At 40.3% G+C, this 25,317-nt stretch overlaps 1 protein-coding gene across 6 annotated transcripts in view; it reads right to left on the bottom strand.

Annotated features, from left to right (window-relative positions):
* Positions 1–1,998: 1,998 nt before the first annotated feature.
* Positions 1,999–25,317, bottom strand: part of PUS7L (pseudouridine synthase 7 like) — a 26,552-nt gene continuing 3,233 nt past the window's right edge. For 5 of the 6 annotated variants that reach the window (XM_061639912.1, XM_061639914.1, XM_061639915.1 and 2 more), the window contains exons 2-9: positions 23,654–24,573; positions 21,786–21,945; positions 14,690–14,885; positions 13,759–13,857; positions 12,892–12,973; positions 6,033–6,310; positions 3,201–3,254; positions 1,999–2,894 (exon numbers count right to left, since the gene is read on the bottom strand). In XM_061639912.1, coding sequence (XP_061495896.1) covers positions 2,568–2,894; positions 3,201–3,254; positions 6,033–6,310; positions 12,892–12,973; positions 13,759–13,857; positions 14,690–14,885; positions 21,786–21,945; positions 23,654–24,557 — 2,100 coding nt within the window. In that variant the 5' untranslated portion in view covers positions 24,558–24,573 and the 3' untranslated portion in view covers positions 1,999–2,567. The remainder of the gene's footprint in view (positions 2,895–3,200; positions 3,255–6,032; positions 6,311–12,891; positions 12,974–13,758; positions 13,858–14,689; positions 14,886–21,785; positions 21,946–23,653; positions 24,574–25,317) is intronic. The other variant, XM_061639916.1, reaches the window with a different exon arrangement.

Raw genomic sequence — 25,317 nt, 5'->3', positions numbered from 1 at the left:
GCTCAGTTGCGCTGGCTATTACCTTAGGAATGGGGAACCTATGTCCTCCCAGACGTTGTTGGACTCCAAGTCTCATCAGCCCTGGTAAGTATGGCCAGTGGTTGGGGATGATGGGAGTTGGGAGTCCAGCCCCATGCCTATATTAGCTTCTGGGTCCAGTTCAAAGTGGGTGAATATTAAAAGCCTGTGTGAACTTAGCCTGCATGCCTTGGGAACTGCTTCTTCCCCTCTGCTCCCTTCACTCTGCAATGGAGGCACTTCAGTGTGTAACATCTTTTTTACACATATGAGAACTGTAGTGGCATATAGCTCTGTCTTCTTCACTTTTTACAATACTTTGCCTCCTGACCACTCCCACCCCCCACTTGACTTTCGAGCAGAAGGTGGCTTTCAGCAGAAGCATTTGTCCCTGACCAACAGTACCTGGAATTGATTTATTTCAACTGGACTTTAGTTGACATAGCTCTGTTGTGTTTTAAATATTCCTAGTTTTATAATTATACAGCCACAAGAGTGGCTGTATACTATAGTCAGCATGGATTTTTTGCATTCCGCAATGTTAAATTGAAAATGTTCCCCCATGCCATTCTGATGCTTCCCATAAGCTCATTTCAAAACAAAACCTTACAAAACATAGACCTGAACTCAGAAATGCTTAACAACCCTCTAAATTTTCATGGCAATACACAAGACAGTCAGAGAGAATAGAGAGTTAAAAGTGTAAAAAGAAAAAAAACAGAACCGTTTTGGACTTTTTTCCTGTCAGAGTTCTCATAATTTGTTGAAATTAATTAAAAATCAGCCATGTTCACAGAGTACTTGTAATCCTATTACCGACCTTGCCCCATACTCTGACTTTCATCTTCTGCAGTTGAAAAGTTAAAAAAAATGCCTGGCTGATTTTTAATTAATTTAAGAAACTGAACTCAATGATAAGGCCGGGCATGCTCAGTAAGAACCAACTATGTCAGTGTTCTAAAAGCCAGACTCATGGCTGCTGGGCTTGCCTAATCAGGGGGGCACACCCATACCAGACCTTTATTTCACTTGAGACAGTCATGGCTTCCCCCAAAGTATCCTGGGAAGGGTAGTTTGTGAAGGGTACTGAGAGGAGACTCTTATTCCCGACAGGGCTCCAGGGGCCAGAGTGGTTTAACGGCTAGCCGCTCTGACTAAAGCTCTGTGAGGGGAACAGGGCATCTCCTAGCCACTCTCAGCACCCTTCACTAACTACACTTCCCAGGATTCTTTGGGAGAAGCATGACTGTCTCAAGTAAAATAAAGGTCTGGTGTGGATGTGGCCAAGGATAACTTTGGTTTAAATTTGGATGGGAGGCTACATGTGCCTGCTATAGAATAAAAAGGTGGGGGAAACTCTGAAAAAGAATGATACTGTTCACAATATTTTCCTTTTGGAAGGGAAAGGGGCTTCCCCTCTGCCCAATGCCCACCCATCCAATCTCCTCCCCTCCCCCTCTGCTTCCTGTCCTCTTCCTCCCCTTCCATTCCCCCAGGTCAGTTTCACCTATCTTAAGCACAGGAGTAAATCTGACTGAACTAAAAAAAGCATGCAAATGATCAAACCTGCCCTCCCCTCCCCCTCCCTTTTACTCCTTCCCTTCCTCTTCCTTCACCCCTTCCCTTCCAAGAGGTACGTGCCCAAATTCTTCCAAGCTACACAGGAAGTGGATTGGACTGTGAAAAGCCAACCCAAATTGTATTTTGACAAATTTGGAGGGCAATATAGTATCTCAGAGAGAAGTCAGGTCTCCTGCTCCCCTGGTGCATTCACTATAGCTGCCTAATTTCCCTGCTTTTTAAAGTTTGATAGAAATATGTATTGGCTATAGGTACGTTCTTAAATCACAAGGTTTTTTTTTCTATTAGTGAATTGTATTTTGAATATGATGTATGTGTGTGTTTGTATATGCATATTTGTCATTTATTTAGTTTTTTTAAAAAAAATCAACTGGAGAGCTGGCTGAATATCACTTGACTGCAGTTTTAGTCAGCTAAAATGGGGATGATTGACAGTGCAATTGTATACATATCTAATTAAAAGTAAGCCCCGCTGAGTTCAGTGGAACTTATAGCATACAGAAGAAGATCCTGTTGGCAAAATTGCAGAAATCTGGAAAAGTGTTCATTTAGTCATGGTCACCTTGCTTCATTTCTGAAGTATGAATTCTCCCTCTCCCCAATGAAGTCTCAAAGAATGCTTACTTGAAATCTTTTTTTTTTTATATATAGCAAGATTGTTTAGTAACTTTGTTCTTATTAGCTTGGTTCTGATGTAAATGTCAGATATTTTTTTACAGGCAAGCCTATACATGTCTACTCAGAAGCAAGTTCTTTTGATTTCAGTGGGAGTTGCTCCAACAGAAGTGCATAATGGAGTGCAACCCGAGTCTCTTAATCCCATGACTTCCAGGTTTCCACATGGATTATGCAAAACCCTGATTACCTTTCCTAATCCAAAGGCAACTTTGTATTATATTAACAAAATATTAATAAAATAAATCCCAAAGCATTTCTTGCACACACCATATTTCTATAAAATGTTTTTTTTAAAGATCATACTTCATGATTTCTCCCAAACAAACAGTTGCATAACATGAAGGATCAAGCCGAAATGACATAGAAAGGAATGCTTCTGAATCCTTTTGGGGATTATCTCTAGGTCCTAAACCTTCTTCATTGCCTTTTAAAAAACTGTATGACAGACTGTGTGGATATTTCAGGAGATGTCTGTAGCAGCCAGGCACATTCAGCTGTAATGCAGGAAGCCTGAACTGGCACATCTGTAGCCCATCGCTGGCAAGTCTTTTGTGATACCACTCCCCGACTTTATTAGTGGGATATCGGATGTTGTATCCAGCCATTGGGAGAATAACCTTTGGGAGGAAAAAAGTAGCATGAGTGTCTTTCTGTGGAAAAACCCAAAACCAAACACCATGGTGCATAAACCCACATATGTGGGTGCATAGGAGATGACAGAACAAAGGAACTCAGAGAAACTGCTGATTAGGAAAAAGTAGAGGTGTACACAAATCTGGAATTGTTTCTCTTTGTTCATATTTTCCAGCAAAGCAACTTCGTGATAAAACTAATATACCGTATACTATAAGTTATATGTGGCATAAGTCTAGTGCTCCTTTACTGAGTCAAAGAAATGCATTTTGTTCTCCACACAAACTTACTTGATTTATTGCATATTCATTGGCCATTTCTTCTTCAGCTGTTACCACATGGACCTGGTATAAAAAGTAAAAAGGTATGCCATTTTATTTTTATTGACTTGTTTGTGAGTGTGTTTTTTAAAAATACAATGGCTTAATCTAGGAGTTCCCAAACTGTGGTCCGCAAGCTTTATTCAGGTGTTCTGTGACATGTTTGTGGATTTGCGGTTGAAGACTTGCTACAACAAGCAGAAAAGTTGTTAAGTGGTCCATCAAGATCCTTGGCAATTTTCAAGTGGTCTCTGGGGGGAAAAAGTTTGGGAACCACTGGGTTAGGGTGCAATCCTAACCCACTAACCTGGGAGTAAGCCCCAATGAATTCAAAGGACTTACTCTGTACAGACGTAGATAGAATTGCACTGTTAGACTGAAGCTAGGACAGACTTTTTTTGCCATCAGGGGGTAACTGCTTCCACCCCCATGCCCCGTGAGTCTTCATAAAGGGGAAGCTGCCAGAAGAACTGGGGGCATTTCTGGGCTTTTTATACAAGGCATTTATAAACCACTGAATTATTTCCATTTCTAAACTTCTTAAGCTTAGGTATAAACGTTTTTGGTCTTTTATGTGGTGGTGGGGTTGCTACTTATTACTAGTAATTATGCACATTATAGCTTTAGGGCTATTTGTGGTATTAATTGGGTTGTTGGTGAACTTTATGCTCCCTTAATTTTCTTTCATGTATTTCAAATGAATTGGTCATTGTTGAATTGTTAATGCTGTAGTGATATTATAATTCTGATTATGTATTATGGGTTATTGTATTTATGCTGTTTCTCGTAAACAGCTTTGAGCACAGAGCTGTGGAAACTATGGTACATAAACTATGACTAACTAAGGTTCCACTAATGACAGCACCCCTTGAGCAAAGCTTTATTACTGAGGCACCCCCACTAGTGGAAGGGGGTGGAATTTTTCACTTATCTGTTTCCCTGCCAGCATCTTTGCCCCTTGAAAATCTGGAAGGTTCAGGAGACCCTCCGGAGCAGCACGATAAATGACACAGGAGAAGAGGAGGCTGGCAAAAATTTCTTCCCTGTCCTTTATTCCAATGGAACTCCTACTGGATCCCAGTTCTCCACATGAACTGAAGGAGCTGTTTCATTAGAAGAGGGCTAGTTATGAAATAAACCACTAAAATAAATCAAACATACAGAAGATAAATATAGAATAAAAGCTAACTGTTGCTAAATGAAATGTAGATTGTGAACTAATAATCTACTGGGAGGAAGGGCGGGATATAAATCAAATCAAATAAAAAAATCAATCATATACTTAGTACACACCTACAGTGCAATTCTATACATACAAACCCAGAAGTCAATTCCACTGATTCAGTAGGGCATACTTTCAGGTAAATTGGTATAGGATTGGAGCCCTGATTATTATTTAAGAGAAAGCCCTTCATAGTTATGTATTGCAAAGAGAAAAGGTTGGCTTTAACCAACACAAAATTAGAAACAACTGTTTGACTTGGCTGTACACTTACCCATTTAGTCAGCTCAGAGCACACCACTTTAAATTAAAGTTAGCCATGCTGAAGTAACTTCATGATTGAAGAGTACATGGGCTTCCATGAATCTTAAAATTGTTCTGTTATAGCTTTTTGAATAAAATAAGAAGGCAGATAAAAACCATTATTTTTATCTTTCTAAGTATTTTAAACCTATCTTTCAGAGAGCCAGTGTGGTGTAGTGGTTAAGGTGTTGGACTACGACCTGGGAGACCAGGGTTTGAATCCTCACACAGCCATGAATTAATACTTACTTTAAAATACTTAGAAAGATAAAAATAATGGTTTTTATCTGCCTTCTTATTTTATTCAAAAAGCTATAACAGAAAAATTTTAAGATTCATGGAAGCCCATGTGGAATGGTCTCCCCGATGAGGTGTGCCTGGTGCCGACGCTGCTATCTTTTCGGCGCCAGGTGAAAACCTTTTTATATTCCCAGGCATTTTAATGTGTACTATTAATATTTATTGATGTATTTTGTTGCTGCTTTGATTTTTGTTTACGTCTGTTTGGTTTGATTCCATTGTATTATTATATTTATATATTTTCTGACTGTTTTATTGTTATGTACACCGCCCAGAGAGCCCTTGGGCTTAGGGTGGTATATAAATTAAATTAATAAATTAATAAATAATAAAATAAATGAAGCTCACTGGGTAACCTTGGGCCAGTCACTGCCTCTCAGCCTCAGAGGAAGGCAATGGTAAACCCCCTCTGAATACCGCTTACCATGAAAACCCTATTCATAGGGTCGCCATAAGTCGGAATCGGCTTGAAGGCAGTCCATTTCCATTTTCAGCCCATGTGAAATATAATTGTAATGCCTTTGGGGTAATGTTGTTTCTTCTAAGATGCCATGAATGTGCAATTTCATTGGATCCTAGCTATTATTTCTTAGAATATTGACTTCAATTAAGAAAAAAAAGATTTCTAGTCCTCATAATAGCAGAGATGAGTTTGAAATCAAGCAGGCAGTGTCTATAGAAGATTTATGTGTGCATGGGTAAAAGCTTTTATGCCCTACCCATTCTTCTCTTATCTCTTATCTATCCCAGTGTCCTGGACCACACAATAGTTTGTAAAAACATTTAGTTCTCATAAACATGCATAGCAAAATAAGCTATCTGAATGCTTCTGCCAAAAGAGGTTGCATCTTTTGTAAACACAGTATGTTTATTTATGGAGTACTAGGAAGAGCAAAGAGCTCATCAGAATTTTAATGAAATTTTACTGACCAAATAGGATCAGATGTGCTATCAATGTTTTTCAAGATACTGTTTACCTTGTCATTCAACGAACAACTATCAGTACATTTTCCAGAAAAGATTAAATCGCCAGTCACAACTCTTGTACCGTAGATCTTAATCCGGTAGGAAGCAGCTTCATTCCAAATTTTACTACAATATGCATGAACGTAGAAAATACGCATGGAGTGAGGGATGCTGAGCCATCCACGTGTACATCCCTCTTGATTTACACCATACCGGTTCAATGCACGCAGTAACATCTTCTCTCTGACTTTAAAGTCAGGTAGCATCGCAAGGGTACCTTTTGCATCCTCTGAAAGACAGAGAAAACCGATAAAGGGCAGAGGTACAAATTTTGCTTCTAATGTACACTTTCAAAACCAAACTGCTGTTTCTCTTTTGAAGACAGGGGCCCAAAGAGCACAATTTCAACCTTTCTCTTGCTTGGTCACCGACTGCTTTTCCCCCTTTAAGTCCTCTCCACCACCTCAGCATTGCTTCCAGATGCATGGTTCTGCTTCTTCATTGCAATTGTGCCCTCTTGGCTTTGCATAGATGCTCAAACCTTCAAGACACATGTAGTCCCAATTCTAAACTGTTACATTTATTTACTTATTTATTTTAAAAAACTAAAAACTATTCATATATTAAAGTATTCATATTAAAAACAAAGGAGGATAATGTAGAACTGGGGCTGTGCCAAATTTTCTCTCCACCTTCCAAGTCAAAAATAGCAATTTCAGGGTGGGAGAAATTCCACCCAAATACTTAAATGATGAGTATTTTTACATGTTTAAATCCTGTTTGCTACTATAGGCCTTGTTCACAAGTAAAGCTTTGTCTTGCTCCAGACAAACCACTAGCTGTAGCAAAGGTTGGTTCTTGGCTTACCGGTCATGGTTTGTCTGCGGGAGGCAAACCACAAGCCTGGGTTCGGACATAATGCTAAGCCAAACCATGGCTTAGGTCCAGGTACTGCAGCAAAAGGAGAATGAGGAGAGAAGCACAGCAGCCATGATTTCTGCTGTGATGTATTGGCTTAGCTTGGCTTAGCGTTACATGCAGACTGGGTCATTGTTTCCTTTCCACTTTCTGTACTATTTCTTCCTGACTGCTACTTCTCTCTTGTCTGAGTTAGTCACTTTGGCAATTCCAGCTAATCTGGAATCAAGCAGAGAGTGGGACATCATCATGACATTATGTAGCCCATCAGATCTGACTCCATAATGACATGAAGGTCAAGTCAACTGAAACTGAGAGCCAGAGAAGGTAATAAAAATTAAAAGAACATTTCCATAAGGACTGCAGAAAAATCATCACGAAAGAGAAGTGCTCTTTTGGCACATGATGAAAACACCGGGGAAAAGTGAGAGCAATTCAAATTTCAGATTTATATAAAATGAGTATTTTTGTTCTCAGTTCCCCATCCCTGTTTCTTAATTCCTCTAACCTCAACAGCTCCCACATATGGAATATTAGACAAATGTGATTTTGCTCCAAGTAACTAATGCTGAGTGATTCCAGTTTCTGAATATATAATGAGGCAGGAGGAATACTAAACATGTCTATTAACTCTTCCCAAAGGGGAAAATTATACCTCAAAAAATAAGAACGTTGCTCCTTTATAAATAGGCATTTGCTTGACTTTCATCATTGATGAACAGTACCTTTATAGTATGCAAGTATAATAAATAAATAAATTATAGGAGAATTTGAAATGGCATTTTCAGAAAGCCCTTTTTCTAAAAAACCCTGTTTGCATCTGCAGAACCTATCACACAAGTGCATTTGCCTCAGTCATTCCATTTCTGCTAATCTCCTAACATGGTTAAATGTATCACCTTGAGGAGGTTTTCCTTTCCGCATATAATACCCCCATTTAAAATGGAATTGAAAATGATATAATGCTGCAATATTGCCTGCAGCTTGCTGCTCAGTTAGGTGATGATTACCTCCTTTTTCTATGTAGCTTTTTAGGACATGGGAAAGCAATTCAGTTCTGGCAGTCTGAAGATGAGGTTAGTTATATCAATAGAGCAGCCAACTCTCTAGGGAGCTCTAGTTACACTGTAAGCACCAAAGAAAGGCCCTGTAGGGGAAAGGACAATGTGGAAAGGACCCTTTGCAATGAATGTTCAGAAAGTAATTTCTTTTTATGGACAAGACTTAGATAGGTCATATTAGGGTTGCAGTAACTGCTATGGTCATAAAGGGAATAATACCATATTACAGCTTCTTAAAGCAACTAGTCAAATTCTATTCGGTAATTCTATTTGCACTTATTAAAAAAATAAAAATAAATGAAGTCTGGTGGACACATAACACCCAACCACAATTAGAGCTAAAAATAGTTTATTGTGTTAACCTGGGTTAAGATTCTAAACAAACAATAAAACCATGGTGTAACTTCTTGATCTAACCATTACTCCTGGAGGGCATCTAGGAGGAGGCTAGAGTAAACCCAGCTTATCACCTTGCAAGTCAAGAGGCTCAGCAATAATGAAAACTGCCCTAAGCATGGTCCGCTTGGGGTCAATATAACACTTAATCATGGTTAACTCAAACCATGGTTTCACATCTTTTTTTGTGGTCAAACATTAACCATGGTTTAGATATTCAGATGTACAGAGGCATATAAATATTGGCTTGGCTTACTATCTGGTGTCTATTTGTCCTTTGTACCAGATCTGCCTCCACTCCAAGCCCTCTGGCATGTGCAAAGGGCTTTGGGGAGAGGCAGGGATTTCTCTCATTTGTGATGGCATATGAAAAAGGAAATAATTCTTCCCTTGTTTAAGTTCTGCCTTTTCCCCAAGCCCTCAAACCAAGCACAGAGGGCTTGAAAGATAGGGGGAATCTTGTCTCACTTGCACAGAGGTTTGGCTAAGTAACAGCGGAGGAAACTCCTGTTATTTCGTCCCTTCACCAACAGAATCACAAGTAAGAACCTATCAATGGCTACTGCAATTTTGTCTAACTAGAGGACATCCTGTGGGTGCCTTGCAGATATAACGTGTAACCATGGTTAAGAAAATTAAATCATGGTTAAGCAATATCTCTGTAGAGAGCAAAAATGTTATTTGCAATTCCATTTGCCATCATTTTAAAGCTAGAGGTTTTTAACCCAATAGCATTAAGCTTTGAATAACAAAAAGTGGGTTTTGACTAAGTAAAGATAAAATTAGTAAGAAGGAAGCAATACCAATCCAAAATCCTAAGAGAATTCAAGGCTATTCCCATTCATACCCTGTGGTAACTAAAACCACTTGGCCCTAAACAAAGACGGAATTTCCACTGATTGTAATCATCATTCAGAACAGCCGAATAGGCAACGGAGACTGAGATAGAGGAGCAACTATCTTCTTAGGCTGCAATTCAATACACATTTACCTGGGAGTTAGTCCCATTGAACCCAATGGAGCTTACTTCTGAATAGATATGTGTCGGATTGCAGCCTTAGTCTCAGACGATTTAGGCAAACATATAAATGTGAAAAAGCTTGATGATCAGAATAACTATAAAAATTTTAAAAGATCACACCATATTTAAAGCTGTAGCTAAAAATCTAATTGCTAAGCATTTCCAAAGACTTTATGAATAACAACAGTGCAATTTCTGCAAAACCAATATAGTTCTTCACCATGCTTTAGATTATTCAGATTAAATCCACAATAGATTCCAAAGAACGGATTGAATATAGTACTAAGAATAGTATGTCCAGAAGAGACAAAACAGTAGCCATCATGAACGGAAAAGTTGCTATTGTCATAGACGAAGGAGGATTCTTCCCCCATAGTGTGTGCCTTTGGCCAGCACACTTGTTCCCCTATCAAGGACAGTGGAAGTGGCTTCCTTTCAAGGTCTGAAACTCTGAAAAAATATATAAGAAACCACTTGGTTCTAGCCATGTCACCTTCAGATGAAGGAGTATCAATCCCAGTGCAAGCTTCAAATGAGTCTACTGAAGTGAGTGCAATTTTGAAGATGGCTACATCATCTATATCTAATCAGGATTATCCTCTTTGCAGGAATTGTTCAATACTACTCATTACACAGCCCTGGATCAGGGACATCAGCCCAGTGAATTACCCTGTGATCCTGCCACAAAATAATTGGGAGTATGTACAGATGGGCTCCTTTGAATTAGCAGCAGACCAGGATCAAACAATCAGTACACTCCTACAGTGGATCCTGAGGGATGGAAGAAGCATAACATGGCAGGTAATGGAAAACATGCCCTGCATCTCCTAGAATCAATCTTACCTCCCCCAGATAGGTAAGACTGTACTGGTCAACAATGCCTCCTTCCTGATTGCTACCTTGGCTATATGTAGTGAAGGATATAATGATGTCTGTTTTTCTGCTTGGGCACCTTACGAGGCCTTGAGTGACATTGCCGCTGAGTTTGCATACCCATGCATGAATGCATCCTGTAAGGCTTTGATCACCTGCTTCCAGGGACTCCCGTGTCTTTGTGTTTATGATAGACTGGATTATTTCTCAAATATGGTGCACGTCTAATGTCAAGAATGCATGACCCCATTTCTAGTGTGCAGCCCAGCCCGAATGGCTGAGGAGCAGTTAGTCATGTTGCCAGCCAAATGGGTTTACAAAGGGATGATATCATAGTTCTACAAGATGTGCTTGCACAAGAAGAAGAAACAAGGAAAGCATCCTCAGTTGGATTTTGTCCACTGAGACATTCAATGAAGAGGAGCTGTCTGCTGTATCCAACTCCACATGTCTAACTCTGAGTAAGATGTAAAATGTTAATGATGTATTAAGCGTTGTGACTTGGATACCTCTCATGGCAAAGAACCTGGGTGTTATAGGCCACCTTTGATTATTCTTGTTTTTGGCCCTTTTGAGCTCTCCAATATTAAATAAAATGTATAAAAGTTGAGAGACAAGAGTTAGTATATATTGAAAAAAAACAACAGCTGGAGTGCAAGCTGCCTAGCTGCTGTACGAGTTAAATTTCTTTTGCTTTTCACTCCCTCCTCCCCTATCTGAAGACTGGGCAATCTCCTGCCTCTCCACTAGAGAACAGCTGGTTCAGAAGTCTGCCAATAGTCTGGGCACTTCCCTCCTCCCTTCTGTAAACAAAAGGCAACTTGGGAAACAAGCTTGTTAGACCATTGGGGAGAGACAAACTGCAATAATGTCAACTCTCTAAAGAGTCACAAGTCCTGTCATACCTCTAACAAATTACAGGATGCAAAGCAGTTAGCCCTCCAAGGAGGTACAAAAAAGTAAAAAGCCCTCATCTGATAAGACAGGCATATAAACAGCCTGCAAACCCGATGCTTAAGGCCAGTCTTCGAGACTGTGCCAAAGAGGCCAATCCTTTGAGACTGTGCTGACACTGACTCTTGGCTGCTTGGAAGCCAAGCAAATTCTTTCATTTTATAGATCCCCACACAAAGGTGAGAGCATTCCTTTTCCTGAAGTGAAAAGTATGTATTGTATTGTATTTAGGCAGGTGTTATGTAAAGTTTTCAGACCCTTTAGCTGAGGCCAAATAGAGTTTTGTCTGTACAAATAAGAAGTGTCTAAGGCTGTTATTAGATATATGCTTATATGTGATGTATAACTATAACCGCTTGTTTATGAAACTTGTTAAAGCCAGCTATGTGCAGCTTTAACCATTATGTTATTAGATGAAGCCAGCAACGTGCCTATCTAACCCATGTAATATAAGATAGAGCCACCTAGATGCTTGTTAGCATCGTATGTCTTGGCTATGGTCAGCAATATAGATCTGTCTAACTATTAAGCTACTGGGTAAGGCTAGATTCTTTCTATAATTATATACACAATTTCTGCAATGAGGGAGGCCAACTACTTGTTTTTCTAGTCTGAACCAGACCTTAGTATAGAAATAAAGAAATATATTTTGATTTTCCACTGTGGAATCTGATTAGTGTATTTCCTGATACTTCCTCAGTCCCAACATGGGTAAGATTTCTTTTTCTAGGTTTACCTAGCCACTGTTGATAACATGACTCATTTACATGAGGACAACATTTGACATACAAGACTCTGGGTAGACAAAAGCCAAGGAAGAATGTGTAGAACCCTTATCCTTGTGCATCCACTAAATAAGGGTATGGGCGGTAACAAGTGGCAAGTTTTCCAATATTACTAGTCATTTGCAGAGTACCAGATGCTATAAATAATCAAGATTTAAACTGATATCCATTTTTGAAGATGCAAATAAATTATGAACAACAGCATAAGTTTGCACTGGGTTGCCCATATATTACCTGGCCAGTTTCAAGGTTCTTGTATTCATTTACTAGGTGCTTAATAACTTGGATCCAGGATACCTTAAGGACCGCCTGATCTCTTATATCCCTGTCCGGTCACTGAGATTTTTGGAGGTGTCTCTGTTATTGTTCTCTCATGCTTCAGAGGCATAGCTTGTAACTACCAGAAACTATGAGTTCAATATTGTGGGCCCAATTCTGCAAAGCTCCCTCTTGAGTGAGATTAGACAGGTTCCTTCCCTGCTCAACTCCAGAGACTTAACAAGACCTTCCTATTCAGCAGGCATATTAAGGTAGTTTTCTGTCTTTATTATGAATTTTAATTGTTCTTATTGCTTGTATGTTTTTTAAAAACATTTTATGTACACTGCTTAGAAATTTTGACTATTAAGTGGTAAATAAATACCTGAAATAATAATAATAATAATAATAATAATAACAACAATAATAATAGAATGAGAATGTTCCTCAAATTATATATTTACATACATAACCATTTACCCACTCTCACTGATTTTAATAGTACTTTGGCTAACAGCTCCAAAGGTTTTGTCCTTAACATGTTGCAGGATTTTCTACCAGTAATATATTTCATGGACAGAAATGTGGGACATGACATATTTACCGGTCTGAAGAAAGTATTTCTTTGCTTTATTCACAGGACCATCTGAATCTTCTGGTGTGAAAAACAATTTTACTGCTTTAACCTTTAAAGTAAATAAACACAAATGCTATGTTGCTTTGTGCATTGTTAAATGTTTCATAAATTAGTGCCAGTTTTGATTCTGAAAGGGCACCCTGCAGCCACTCTTTAAAATTTGGACTATTTGAGGGTAGAATTTCTGCCATGGGGCTTTGTAAATTAGAGGTGTCCTTAAGCCAGGATAGCAGAAGGATCAGCAACTGGCTATTAATGTAGAGATAAGAATGATCATAGACTTTTAGAAGTGGGACCTACAACCAAATGTTGCAATGTGGAGTGCGCTTGTTTGCTCAGCCACACCATTCTCCATGACACTCCATTACATTCTGCCTTCCCCCCTGGTTTTCTGTCCCTATCCCAAATAGTCAGTAAATATTCTGTCCCTCCCCCTGACAAGCACACTGTCTTGGGGGTTTTCTCCTATTTAGTGTTTTCTAAATATTTTCCGTACTTCTGCAAACCTTGTAGTTTCCCAAAGCCTACTGATACTTCCCACGTGTCCATGGTTGGTGCTGTTTTGACTAACAAGGACAGGCACTCACACCATGAACACTAGAAATAGAGGGAATGATATACGATTTTTAAAAAGTGTGACTGTGATACAGCATCAAAGAAAGAGTGGGGAGAGTTCAACTCCCCTGGCCCTTGCTGTGAAACTCACTGGATAATCTTGGGCCAGTTTATCTCTTTCAGCCTAACCTTTTATGATAAATTAGGGAAGGAGAACAATGTATACCACCCTAAACATTTAGGAGGAAGAGCAGTATAAAACTATAAAAAAATAAGTACCAGCTCTTCATTCAGCAAAGCCAATCCAATTTGATCCGTCCGAATATTCTGCCCTTGTCCAAATCGCTGAGGTCCATAGTAATTTATAAAACCATTTTTCTACAAGGTAAAAAGAAAAGTTAAACCTACAACAAATCATACCATTTTAGAGTTGGAAGGGACCTTGGTAGTATTCTAGCCCAACCTCATACTCAATGCATGAATCCAGCAACTAAACATTCCTAACATTTGGCCATTCAGCTTCTGCTTGAATATTTCCAGTGAAGGAGAACCCATCTTTTCCCAAGACACTCCATTTCACTGTCAAACCATCTTACTGTTGGAAAGTTTCTCCTAAGGTTTAGCTGCTTCCTGTCATTTTGTCCCATTGGCTCTAGTCTTGCCCTCTGGAGTAATAGAGAACAGGTTTACACAATCTTAATTATTGTTATTCATTTTCTTACATTTATACCCCACATTTCTTCCACCATGGAACCCAAGTGGCATACATATAATTCCCAGAAGGTCTCCCATCCAGGCACCATTCAGAGTCAGACCCATATTTGCTTAACTTTAGCAAGGTGGTGGCCCTATATGCCTTCAGGCCATACCCTGGGGCAACTATTTAGATACTGAAGACAGCTATCATGACTTCCCTTAACGTTCTCTTCTCCAAGCTATATACACCCAGTTCTTTCAACCATTCATCATAGGACTAAGCTTCTAGATGACATATAATCTTGGCTGACCCCCTACAGACACTCACATTTGTCCATGTCTTTCTTAAAATGTAACACCCAGAGATGGACACAGTGCTCCCCAGCCTGCCCAGTACAGAATAATGTAGAGCTATTACTTCTTGTGATGTGGACGCTTATGTAGCACACTTAAAACATACAGGCATGAAAACCTGAAACAGCATCTTTTGAAATATATATACAGAGATATTTACCTTAACATTCTCAATTGCTTCACATATTCTCTCTTTTAGGCTTGCAGAACAGTCGTTGCTCTGGAGTTTTAAATCTCTCACAATTACATGAAAGTGATTTCCTTGCAGTTGACCAAGCCTAAGTGGCTGGCTCACGGAGTGTACATTAGATACGCCAACTCCTTTTTTCCCAGTTGTGCTTCCTAGTTCTTCCATTCTGCAAAAAGGAAACAACTGAAAATGTTATATCATTTTCTAGATACTTAATGTTTTAAAAGGGAAGTAGTTAAAAACTGAGCTTTGCATTACGTTTTGCTGGAGTATAAATGTTTCAAGAAAAATGCATGCCCTTGGCTGCACTTGAACTTTGGATATTTCATTGCTACCATTTAATATCACTACAAAATGCACATGAACAGAAATTACGTAAAAATGTGTCTTCAGACCTATAATGTGATAAGGTTCAGGTCTGGATGAGGGCCAACAAACTGAGTCTGAATTCTAGCAAGACGGATGCACTGTGGATTGGTGGTTCCTGAGTTTGGATAATTGGTCAGTTGCTTGCTTTGAATGGGGTCGTACTCCCTCTGAAAGAGCAGGTCTGTAGTCTGGGGGTGCTCCTGGATCCATCTTTGTCGCTAGAGACCCAGATGACCTCAGTGGCTAGGAGTGCCTTTTATGAGCTTCAGCTGGTAAGACAGCTGTGGCCATTTCTGGACCAGGATAGCCTGACCAACTGCTGTCCATACACTGGTAACCTCTAGGCTGGATTACTGTAATGCACTTTATGTGGGGGCTGCCCTTGAGGTTAGTCTGGAAGTTGCAGCTGATGCAAAATGTGGTGGTGAGACTGCTCACTGGAGCATGGTATCGCCAACATGTCACCCTGCTACTGAAAGAATTGCACTGGTTGCCCATTAAGCTACCGGGCTAAGTTCACGGTTCTAGTACAAAGCCCTATACAGCTTGGGAACCAGGATACCTGAAAGATCATCTTATCCCTTATATACCTAGTCAATTACTATGTTCTGCAGGTGAAGGCTTCCTGCAGATACCATCTTACCAGAAGGTCCGTTCCGCACAACATAGGAAACGGATCTTTAGTTAGTGGCACCTACCCTTTAGAATTCCCTCCCCTTAAATATTAACATCTCTGTTATCTTTTTGGTGCCTATGGAAGACTTTCCTCTTTCTACAAGCCTTTTGAGTAGTGACCTTATCCCAGTTTGTGTCTGTATTGGAATTGCTTTTTAAGACATTTTTAATGCTTTTTTGAAAATATGTTTTTAAAGATGTTTTGTTTTAATATATTTTAAAGTCTATTTTTATGATGTTTTAGAGTGTTTTTGGTGTTTTTGTTTGCTGCCCTGGGCTCCTACTAGGATGAACGGCAGGATATAAAGTTAATAAATAAATGATGTAGGCCATAAGGTAAGGGCTTAGCAACAAAAGCATTCCACACACACTTCGTCACTTTTCAATGCAGTGACCTCATGAATCAGCCCAGACCATCAATTCTTGGTGTGCTAATATTGTACATATATAGCTCAGCACACATGTTTAGTGCATATGCACATGACGGGGGCATGTGGAACACTACAAGTGTAAGTTTTTTCCTTGTGAACCAAATCATGTATCAATTGGGCCTTAGTTTTTTTTCCTCTCCCCTTTTTATTGGTTTCCTCCCAACTCCCGATTTTTACAGTTCACTCCCTTATCCTTTTAGTATAAGAGTATTATGGGTGTGGGAAAGCCTCTTGTTCATTTATTTTTTAACTTTTTTATTGATTGTTTGCTATGCAACTGCAGATCCATGAAAATTTGCAGCTTGGGCCACCAAAGTTTGCTTGAAAGATTGCTATGATGCTGCTTTTCGTTGTTGTTGTTAACAATAATATGCAAATCCTTACTCCTAACAAGGAAAAAGCACTGTTATTCAGTTGGACTGCTGATCAGTGAGTGACTGGATTTCAGATTCTTTTGAATGCAGATGCATTTCCCTTGAGAAATCAGAGCTCTCAGTTTAGGAATACTCTTAGATTCAGAATTCCAGAAGCCAGGCAGCAACTGTAGTCAGGAACACTTTGCCTAGTGCACAGATTTCATCAACTTCTGGAGATAGCAGACCAGGTCATGATCACACATGCCTTAATTACATTAGAGCTGGATTACTGTATTGAGTTCTGTCTACACGGGGCTAGCTTTGAAAAATGTTTTGTTATCTTGAGCTGGTACAAAACATAGCAACTGTTTTTATCGCTTTAATGTGATTTATGGTTTTTAGCTTCCATGTTCAAGCTTGCATGATCCTCTGGGATGAGCGGCAGATAATTCATGCAATAAAATAATAAATTAACACATTCTGACTGGAGCCAATTTCTTGGAGCACAGCATTTACATCTTCACAGGTTATCGGTCCATCTCCAGACTCAGAACAAAGTGCTGGTTATTGCTTTAAAGACCTAAACAATGTGGGACCAGGATATTTAAAGAACTTCCATATGATCCTGCCAATCAATTTAAGTCAGTGGAGAGTTTCTTTTGCACATCCTCCTACCATCTGAGGTGCAGTTGCTAGAATCACATGAAAGGGCCTTCTCAGTGGTGGCACAGGCTGTTGAACTTCATCTTCCCCCCTCTCTATTGGCATTCCTATGTCACCTGAAAATATTACTCTTTTGGCAGGCCTACAACATGCCTGGCTTTTGAAGAGTATGATTAAGAGCTCTTTAGTTGATTCTACTTCCTGCTTTTATCTGCACTTTCATAATGCCTTTTTAATTGTGATATTTTTTATTTTTTGTCAGTGTTTTCTGTCTGGGGCACTTTGCAATAAAATAAAATAAAATGGAAAAGTGAGATAATGTTTAAAATTAAGAATCAGTGTGTTGCTTGTTAGAAATAAGAAGAGGATAGACCAGAGATCCCAGCCTATCTCCTGCAGGCACCGTGGCACCTGCAAAAGCCTTCAGTGGTGTCCTCTGCAGGTAGCCTGGAATCTGAGCTTTCATTTTTTAAAAAAGTTTAGTTTAGTTTAGTTTAGTTTAATTTCATTTATAAACCGCCCATAACCAACGGCTCCCTGGGCGGTGTACAACATAAGATAATACAATAAATCAACAAAAATAACGAAATATAAAAATACAGATACATAATAACAATAATGTAATATTAAGATCACTAAACCATTAAAACATTAAAATACTTTAACATGAATTAAAATGCCTGGGAGAATAGAAAGGTTTTAGCCTGGCGCCAAAAGGATAACAACGTAGGCGCCAGGCGTACCTCCTCGGGGAGACTATTCCACAATTCGGGGGCCACCACCGAAAAGGCCCTGGATCTTGTCACTACCCTCCGAGCTTCTCGATGAGTCGGTACTCAGAGGAGGGCCTTAGATGTCGAACGAAGTGCACGGGTAGGTTCGTAGAGGGAGAGGCGTTCCATCAGGTATTGCGGACCCGCACCGTGTAAGGCTTTATAGGTCAATACCAGCACCTTGAATCTAGCCCGGAAACAAATCGGCAACCAGTGCAAACGGGCCAGAACAGGTGTAATATGTGAGGACCGATTGGTCCTCGTCAACAGTCTGGCTGCTGCGTTTTGCACTAGCTGCAGCTTCCGAACCGTCTTCAAGGGCAGCCCCACGTAGAGTGCATTACAGTAGTCCAATCTAGAGGTCACCAGAGCATAAACAACTGAGGCGAGGTCATCACTGCCCAGATAGGGGCGTAGTTGGGCTACCAACTGAAGGTGGTAGAACGCATTCCGAGCCACCGAGGCTACCTGAGCCTTCAGTGACAAGGAAGGATCGAAAAGAACCCCCAGACTACGAACCTGTTCCTTCAGGGGGAGTGTAACCCCATCCAGAACGGGATGAACATCCACCATCTGTGCAGAAAAGGCATTCACCAACAGCGTCTCGGTCTTGTCTGGATTGAGTTTCAGTTTATTAGCTCCCATCCAGTCCATTATCGCGGCCAGGCAATGGTTCAGCACATCAACAGCCTCACCTGAAGAAGATGAGAAGGAGAAATAGAGCTGCGTGTCATCAGCGTACTGATGGCAACGCAATCCAAAACTCCGGATGACCGCACCCAGAGGCTTCATGTAGATGTTGAAAAGCATGGGGGACAGAACCGATCCCTGAGGGACTCCACAATGGAGAGTCCAGGGTATCGAGCAATGCATAGTAAGTCTCTAGCCCTCGTAGAAAAAAAGTTATGAAGCAAAATGTGCAGGTATCCTTGTAAGCAATGAATGTGAAATGAGTCAGCTTGTCTGCTTCTGCTGTTATTAGCCAAGTGTTATTAGCCAATGAGTGAAATCAGAGCTGTGACTGATAAGTGAGTTGTTTGGACACCGGGCAATAGGAATCCCTGGGGTCCAAAAGAGTTGCTGTTTTGCCCTCCATTTTAGTGCACTTTTCCTGCTTCTGTTTTTTCCCTAGTCCTAGGAATCTCCTTCCTTTTCTCCTAGCAACTAGGATGCATCTTTCCTGTGCAGGGTTCACTTGAGATCAGGTAGTGCCTAGAAATTATTTTCTGCAAATACTACTACACAATAACTGTGTATGAATGTTAAAGAACCCCCCTCCCCACAAAAGACAAATGTAAAAATGCTGCAGGGAAGCTTAGGCATGTCTCCTGCTTTGCAGGAGCTAAAGACAAGGGGCTAAGAATTCACTTACAGTATAATGGTATATCTTTTTACTCAAAAGTAAGTCTCTCTGTGTTTAAATGGGGCTTACTTCCAGGTAAGTGGGTACAGAATAGCAGGCTAGGCTTTGGTTTAGGGCTGGCAATGGGGAAAAACAGGGTTCTTGTGTCTTTAATAGCTATATAGCAGGCAGAAATTCAAGAGCCTTTTCTAGTATGGAACTACAATTTTGGGAAAAGCCACCCATGGCAGCCATTTTGTGACTGGTGCCCCAAGTCTCTCTCAAAATTTGAAATGTGCCCTCTAGTCCAAAAAGGTTAGCAACCTCTGGGGCAGACTTTCTGAAGTTGTGGCAGAAAAGATAAATCCCACTTACACATTGTGAAGTTGTTGTACTGACGTTTGAAGGTTCAGGTGTATACTATATGGGGACATGGGAAGGAATTTATAAAGCAAATGCATTATAAGCAATATGTGTTTAAAGAGTTTTCTGCTGGAAGCATTTGCCAGATCGTCCAAAGTGCAATGGACACTTGGAAAGACATTGTTCACAGAGCGCTGGGAGGGCAAAGTTGAGAGCGCAGTATTCAATAAAAGTAGAAAAGGCTTAACAAAATGGGAGGACTAACTAGTAACAGACTGTGCAGAATACTTTTGCAAAATAATAATAATAATAGGACATAATCCACATTACGTTTTCAACATGTTACCTCAATCTCACACACAATTCTGTGGCAGTTCTATTTGGAAAAGCATTTCCTTAGCTTGAATGGGGATTTTACATATGTTAGCACTGAAAGATTAAGTGAACACTTCAAGGTCAGATATTTGAACTGTTAGCTGTGTTTTCAATTATAAGCATGTACATTACACACCCAAAGAAAGAAATGGTCCTAAGAGTTTATTTTTGTAAGGCTGACAAAGAAAGAGTCATTATGGTTTAGAGAGTGTTGCAGTACAAAATTTCTCTTTGATGAACAACAGATTCTTGAGGATCAGAACTATGAGAATGTAAATTAAAAGTTCAGCCCATTAACTGTGAAAACATCTTTAAGGTGAGAAACACTTCACCATTTTGCTGCATGTCTAGCTGTAGAATAAACATCCAAGCCCACATGTTCCTCAAGTATTAACTAAATACTTTGACAAGAAGAGAAATTATTTCTCTGTTAATGTTAGTCAAGGAAACATGCTTATGAGTCCAACCACGCTGGCTCTGAAGTCATTTTTATGGCATGCAGTTTTCTTCAATAGCAGGGATGGGAAACCTTTTTTTTCAGTTTGAGGGCCACATTGTCTCGTGGGTAACCTTCCAGGGGCTGCATACCAATGTCTGGCATACACCAAAAGAGGGTACCCACACTCTCCACACGCAAGAGAGGCAAACAGGAGGCATTAACACAGTACAAGGGCAAATTCCAAACAAGTTAAAATCACTAGAGGGAGCTGCAGAGCAGGGCCAGTGAAAGGTGTGCCATGGGCAGAACCCTGAGAGATGGACAGAGAAGCCTGGAGGGCTGTATTTGGCCCTTGGGCCTGAGGCTCCTCACCTCTGTTCTACAGTATACTTTCACTTTTACAGTATAAGGCTGTTTCCAAGAAGGAGCTGACATACCGCTTTTGGGGGTGGATAGCCAAGGCTGGTGCAAAATACTCTTGTCACTTGAAGCACAGCTACTGCTGCTCCACAAACCATCCCTGCACATTGAGCTCCTCCCTCTTTTGTTCTGTTGCTGCACACCCAACAGGGTGGGGTGTGCAGAAGCCTCTCACCCAACAATGCCTTGATCTGAGGAAGCATAGAGATGCACAGCGGACAAGGCGGCCCTCAAGAGCACATGTGCCATTGACACTTTGCTGCCGTGGCAGCAGACACTATTTTTATTTTATTTATTTATGATTACATTTATATCCCACCCTTCCTCCCCAAAGTAGTCCACAGCAGCAAACAAGTGATAAAACAATACTACTACTACTTATTATTAGATTGATCAATCACTTGTTACCCAAAGGCCTCCAAGCAACTTAAAAACAAAAACAAATATATCATGCTATAAAAACAAAATAATAAAACAAAACACTCCCACATGCAGCCAATGAAAACACCCTACAACCAAAACATCTTACAAACGATTCCAAAACAGATGCAGACTGGGATAAAAGTCTGTACTTAAAAGACTTGTTAAAAGAGGAAGGTCTTCAGTAGGCAAAAAAAAGACAATAGAGATGGTGCCTATGCAATTTTTAAGGGGAATTAATTCCAAACGATAGGTACATGTTAAAGTTTAAGAGTAGTAAATCGTATTCTAACTTTCCATGTTGTTTCAAATGTTAAGAAATCAAAACAAAATGGAACTTCTTTTTAATCTGTAAACTTTAACAGAAGATCTAAATTTAAAAAAAGATAACCAGAGTTTTAGTTAAATACTGATGCTAAAGTATCATAAATCTTCCATACCTTTTAGGAGTCACCTTCTTCACAACCATTGCTTGGTATGTAATGGCCTTCTTGTCTTTAATGCCTGTGTAACTGAAGTCTGAAGGAAGCACACCAAGTTCAGAAGACAAGTAACTAATTGCTTCAAGCGTTTCCAGGTTATCTTTCCGGAGAGTAAAAGCTGCAATAACGGCATTACAGATTCAGTGCATCCAAGTGGAATGCTTTGCCTTCAGAACATGAATGGCGTCCCTCAAAGGGCTGTGCAAGTGCAAGATCTATTCATATGATAGGGTAGGCATCCAGTGAGAGGTCTGGAAAACTAGGGTCTTTACTGATTAAACTTTGTTCTGCTGAGATTAATGGAACTAAAACTAGCTGATGTTGAAACATTCCTTGGCTTAAGTAGTCTCTAAACTTTATCAAATACAGTAGCAAAGTTATTGCTGATGTCCATATACAACCATAGTTTACAAACAAAGTAGTAACACATTTTACTCCACACTATATGATGAACACTTTGCAGAAATGATATCCTTGCCTCTGCAGCAGCAATAGTCAATGTGGTGTCCTCCAAATGCTGCTGGACTACAACTGCCATCAGCTCCAGCCACCATGGGACAATGGGCATTGCAGTCCAGCAACAATTGGAAAGCATCATATAGAACTACCCCTGCTCTACATTACCAATTGCAGGATGATGGCCAAAATAAAATGAGGCTTCAGGGTCCCTTTCCCCATATATGTGGTTTCTAAACTAGTGTGGAAATTTGCACACATATCTCCAAGAGTGGCTCTCCTGGTGGGGTGGAGCTAAAACAATAGCCTCCTGATAGCAGTGTCACCACTGCTTACTGGTAGAAGGAGGGGTGAGGTTGGGACTGCACACCAGCAGAGTCAATCTGGCACTTCCTCCAGTGCACCTGCACAGCCCCAAGCGCACTACCACTTGGTCCCTCCGCCTCTTGATAAATGGCAATGATGCTGCTGCCAGGAGACTGATGCTGTGGCTGAACCTCACCAGGCAAGCTGCTCCTGCATATTTCCTTTTCTGGAGAAGGGTGACAGTATTCAGCTTATCATATGCACAAACTTTTTACACAAATCTATCTGAAGGCATTCTGATTTTCTGAAAATAGCTTGTATCCCTCAGTGGAATAGGGAAGGAAATTCTTTTTGGCAATTTCCTGCCTCTGGCAGCTCCCACCCACCCCAATTATGCTCCAGAGAATTGGGGAACCCACCAGAGCAGATTAAGGCAGTGGAAGGGGAAATAGCTGAAAATTACATCCTTTCTTGGTCCGCTGATAGAACTCTTACCATGAGTTGATTGATATCCTTGGATACACCCCAGTGTAATTTATTGGAACAGGATTGATCCCCCAATACAACTTAATAGGCCTGGCTCACATCCAATGTTAAACCATAGTTTAAAATAAATTATGGTTTAATGAGCACAAGCACTTTGCTCCTCCCCCATTTCTGACTGTGTCACATGGGAAAGGAAATAAGACAGGAACAAAGCAGTCTGGCTTGTTGTGATGTGTGACCCTGGGATTATTTGTTGCTCTCCAAACAAACCACAAGTGGAAGCCAAGATGGTTGAAACAAACATAAACCCGCATAAGCCGCGTTCACACATCATTATAAACTAGACTCTGGTTTGTTTCTTCCCCTATAGGAGTGTGGGAGGAGCAAAGTGCTTGTGCTTGTTAAACCATAATGTTAAGGGTGAACCAGCTTATTGTGATGCAGGTCTTCTTAACAAGTATTGACCTCACTTATGCAAATTTCATTGAGAAAGAATATGACATGCTTTTCTCTTATAGGATGGTTTATTCTGAGGGCACTCTCTTCCAAGACAGTGACAAATTTGTTGTTGCACTTACCTGTGTAAATTTCTTGTTTCATCCCACTGTCAGCAGCTGCCCTTTTCTTTGAGCCACTTTTCTCACGAAACCGTACCATAATGACAACTTTTTGCTGAGAGTCAGGAAAAGACTTGGTTTCCACAAGCTTCCCAAATTTTTTACTTATAAAATGGTGAACCATTGTACGGTGTTCCTTATCTCCATCAGGTCTAAAAGCAAACTTTGACTGTTTTAGTTTGGCATCTAAAAACCGTAGAAAAGCACATGCTTCCTCTTCAGACACCAAATGGCAGAGTTCTTGGTAGTCCTGGTTTGCCTTTACAATAATCTCGCCACATTTTGTAACAGTGACCAAGAAAGGGTATTCCTGTCTGATGGCACTATGCAAGCTGGCTCGAACCTTCTTGTCATGAACTGGACCAAGAAAGAATTCATCCGGAGGCAGTACTTGTTCAGATTTAGAATCCCACATGTCTTTTACCTGGCAAGCAAACTGGCTGAGTCGCTCTCTTATAGGCTTAGCCAATAAGGAATCCAGTGTAACAGCTTTGTCAAAGTGGCATTCAGGTTCACTATCAGCTTTATAGTCTTCACTGTCTCCAGCAGAGGAAGGCATGCATCCTAAGTCATAGTGAAAACCATCTTCTTGAACTGTAGTGCATTTTTCATCTGTACACAGTTCTGAAGGACTCAGTCTCAGCCTTTTGGAATCCTGCTGACAGACCTCAGTTTGTTCTGACAGGTTCTCACAAGATTTATGAAGAGAATCTGTGGAAGTCTCATTAACTAACTGCCCAAATGTATTAATTTCTGTCACTACAAAGTCACTTGGGAATGTTTTTATGCTGCCGCAGAAGCCAATATGATCATTCATGTATGTGCAAAAGTGGAGCGTCACCGGCCTGTCAGAATCTTCTTCCATTCCAATATTATACAGCCTGGAAAAAGAAAAAGATTGAGTCAACTCTCACAGAATTACATACATTCGCTCTCACTCTCTGTGCATGTGTGTGTATATATTGCTGACAGGGTGTAGACCAGGAGAAGTTAAATTTGGAGGCAAGCGTTTACATTCATTTCTTAATTTTAAACAGATTGGTTCAATTTAAAAATCTACTGTATATAGTGAAAATGAAATGGATTGCCTTCAAGTCGATTGTGACTTATGGCAACACTATGAATAGGGTTTTCATGGTAAGCGGTATTCAGAGAGGGTTTACCATTGCCTTCCTCTGAGGCTGAGAGGCAGTGACTGGCCCAAGGTCACCCAATGAGCTTCGTGGCTGTGTGGGGATTCGAACCCTGGTCTCCCAGGTCATAGTCCAACACCTTAACCACTACACCACACTGGCTTTCCACTGTATATAGTACCAATGCCAAAATCTTAAGCAAAAAATATGTTTGAAGGATGGATGTATAAACAGGATCTTTTGCTTAGCATTAAAGGCTTAGTGGTCTTAATATAAAAGGCAACTGGGAAATGCTCACTGCTGCCTGTGATGTTCCTATATATTAGTGTATATATGGTAAGTGCTGGTTGTTTAGAGTATACATGGTAAGTAGTGAAAGAGGAGGGGGAGTGAATGGGCAATAGAATGCTTGATGATTGGCTGAATGTTTAAAATGGCTGACAGTATAAATGAAAGGATGACAGGTAAATCTGGGGGAATGTGAGGTGGTAA

The sequence above is a fragment of the Rhineura floridana genome, chromosome 8, assembly GCF_030035675.1.
Source record: "Rhineura floridana isolate rRhiFlo1 chromosome 8, rRhiFlo1.hap2, whole genome shotgun sequence".
Taxonomy (NCBI): Eukaryota; Metazoa; Chordata; class Lepidosauria; order Squamata; family Rhineuridae; genus Rhineura; species Rhineura floridana.
This window is presented reverse-complemented; position numbering and strand designations above follow the sequence as displayed.